Source organism: Mandrillus leucophaeus, unplaced genomic scaffold (genome assembly GCF_000951045.1).
Source record: "Mandrillus leucophaeus isolate KB7577 unplaced genomic scaffold, Mleu.le_1.0 Scaffold120, whole genome shotgun sequence".
NCBI lineage: Eukaryota > Metazoa > Chordata > Mammalia > Primates > Cercopithecidae > Mandrillus > Mandrillus leucophaeus.
The window spans coordinates 515586-517781 of record NW_012100321.1 but is presented as its reverse complement, the minus strand read 5'-3'; the positions used below and the strand labels follow the sequence as shown (position 1 = coordinate 517781).

The 2196-nt window shown below is 53.0% G+C and overlaps 1 protein-coding gene across 5 annotated transcripts in view; it reads left to right on the top strand.

Annotated features, from left to right (window-relative positions):
* PRKD2 (protein kinase D2) overlaps window positions 1-2196 on the top strand; it is a 60651-nt gene that overhangs the window by 9320 nt on the left and 49135 nt on the right. For all 5 annotated transcript variants that reach the window (XM_011969607.1, XM_011969589.1, XM_011969595.1 and 2 more), the window contains one exon: window positions 349-480. In XM_011969607.1, coding sequence (XP_011824997.1) covers window positions 349-480 — 132 coding nt within the window. The remainder of the gene's footprint in view (window positions 1-348; window positions 481-2196) is intronic.

Here is a 2196-nt window from a genome sequence, read left to right as displayed (position 1 = left end):
CCCACATTTTAAAGCACTTTTAAGCGTACAGTTCAGTAATTTGAAGTTCATGCACACTGTTGTGCAGCCAGTCTCCAGAACTGTTGTCATCTTGCAAAACTGAAGCTCCCTGCCCATTAAAAACTCCCCAATTCCCGATCTGTCCCTGCCCAGGGCATAGGGATATATGTGTTTTGTTCAGGGGTGGCGCTGGGATTTGAAGCCAGGCAGAATGTAGTATGAGAGCAAATGAATGAAGGAAGATCAAACCTTGCGGCTGGGAGGACTGTGAGAAATCAGGGAACGTGGGGTCTGGAAAAGCTTCGGCCTATCCCGCCTCAAGCATCCACCCTTATTTTCCGCCTACAGCCTCAGCCACCTTCGAGGACTTCCAGATCCGCCCGCACGCCCTCACGGTGCACTCCTACCGGGCACCTGCCTTCTGTGATCACTGCGGGGAGATGCTCTTCGGCCTAGTGCGCCAGGGCCTCAAGTGCGATGGTGAGAGCCAAGGGGTTGGGGGTGGGGCCTGGGGCGGGGCTCTGCACCGGGGGCGGAGCCTAATGGTCCTGGCGCGGGGACCGCGTGGGGAGGAGAAGCGGGGCTCAGAGCTGGGGGCGCAGCCTAGGAAGTAATAATGGCAAGAAGGATGGGCCCAGAAGCAGAGCTTGGGGAAGGAGGGGTGGGGCTGGGCTGGGGCTCAAGTCTAGGGGCGGAGCCTAGGAGGTGGAGCTGAGAGGGACAAGTAGGGGCCTAAGAACAGAGGCCAGGGGAGCAGAAGGGTGACTGGGGAAGAGGGTGGGGCCTGTATCAGTCAGGGATCAAGCAGAGAAACAGATCCAGTAGGAGATATATATTAAGATATTTATATGCAAGGAATCAGCTTGCAGAATTGTGTGTGGTAGCTAGGCAACTCAAATCCAACTGGGCACAGTGGGGCAGGCCAGTAATCCCAGCACTTTGGGAGGCCAAGGTGGGTGGATCACCTGAGGCCAGGAGTTCAAGACCAGCCTGGGCAACATAGCAAGACTCTGCCTGTACAAGAAATAATTAACCAAGCATGGTGACAGACACCTGTGGTCCCAGTCACTTGGGAGGCTGAGGCAGGAGGATCACTTGAGCCTGGGAGCTCGAGGCTGTAGTGAGCCCTGATTGCACCACTGCACACCAGCCTGGGTGACAGAGTGAGACCCTGGTGCAAAAAAAGGAAAAAGACCGGGTACAGTGGCTCATACCTGTAATCCCAGCACTTTGGGAGGCCGAGGAGGATAGATCACAAGGTCAGGAGATCGAAACCATCCTGGCTAACACGGTGAAACCCCATCTCTACTAAAAATACAAAAAACTAACCGGGCGTGGTGGCGGGCTCCTGTAGTCCCAACTACTCCGGAGGCTGAGGCAGGAGAATTGCTTGAACCCGAGAGGTGGAGGTTGCAGTGAGCCGAGATCGTGCCACTGCACTCCAGCCTGGTGACAGAGCAAGACTCTGTCTGAAAACAAAAACAAAAACAAAAAAACAAAAAAAGAAACAAAAAATTCATCCTATCAAGAAGGGCAGGCGGGAACTCTCAGGCACAAGGCAAAGCTGATGTCCACAGGTGGAATTTCTTCATCCGAGAAGTCTCTGATCTGCTTTTTAAAACATTCAGCTGATTGAATCAGACCTACCTAGAACAAGCAGGATTACCTCTCCCCCTTACAGTCAACTGATTATGGATTTTCATCACATCCAGAAAATACCTCCACTGGGCTGGGCGCAGTGGCTCACAGCTGTAATCCCAGCGCTTGGGGAGGCCGAGGCGGGTGGATCACCTGAGGTCAGGAGTTTGAGACCAGCCTGGCCAACATGGTGAAACCCCGTCTCTACTAAAAATACAAAAAATTACCCGGCGTGGTGGTGGATGCCTGTAATTCCAGCTACTTGAGAGGCTGAGTCAGGAGAATCTCTTGAACCCAGGAGGCAGAGGTTGCAGTGAGCCGAGATCGCACCATCACAGCGTGGGCAACAAGAGTGAAATTCTGTCAAAAAAAAAAAAAAAAAAGGAAAAGAAAATACCTCCATGGGGCTTTCTCTTCCCAGTTCTTCCTGGAGTCGGGGAAAAGCTGGGTTGAGAGGGTGAACAGAAAAAACAAACCTTGGCTGGGCACGGTGGCTCACACCTATAAACCCAGCACTTTGGAGGCTAAGGCGGGCAGATCATGAGGTCAAGAGATCGA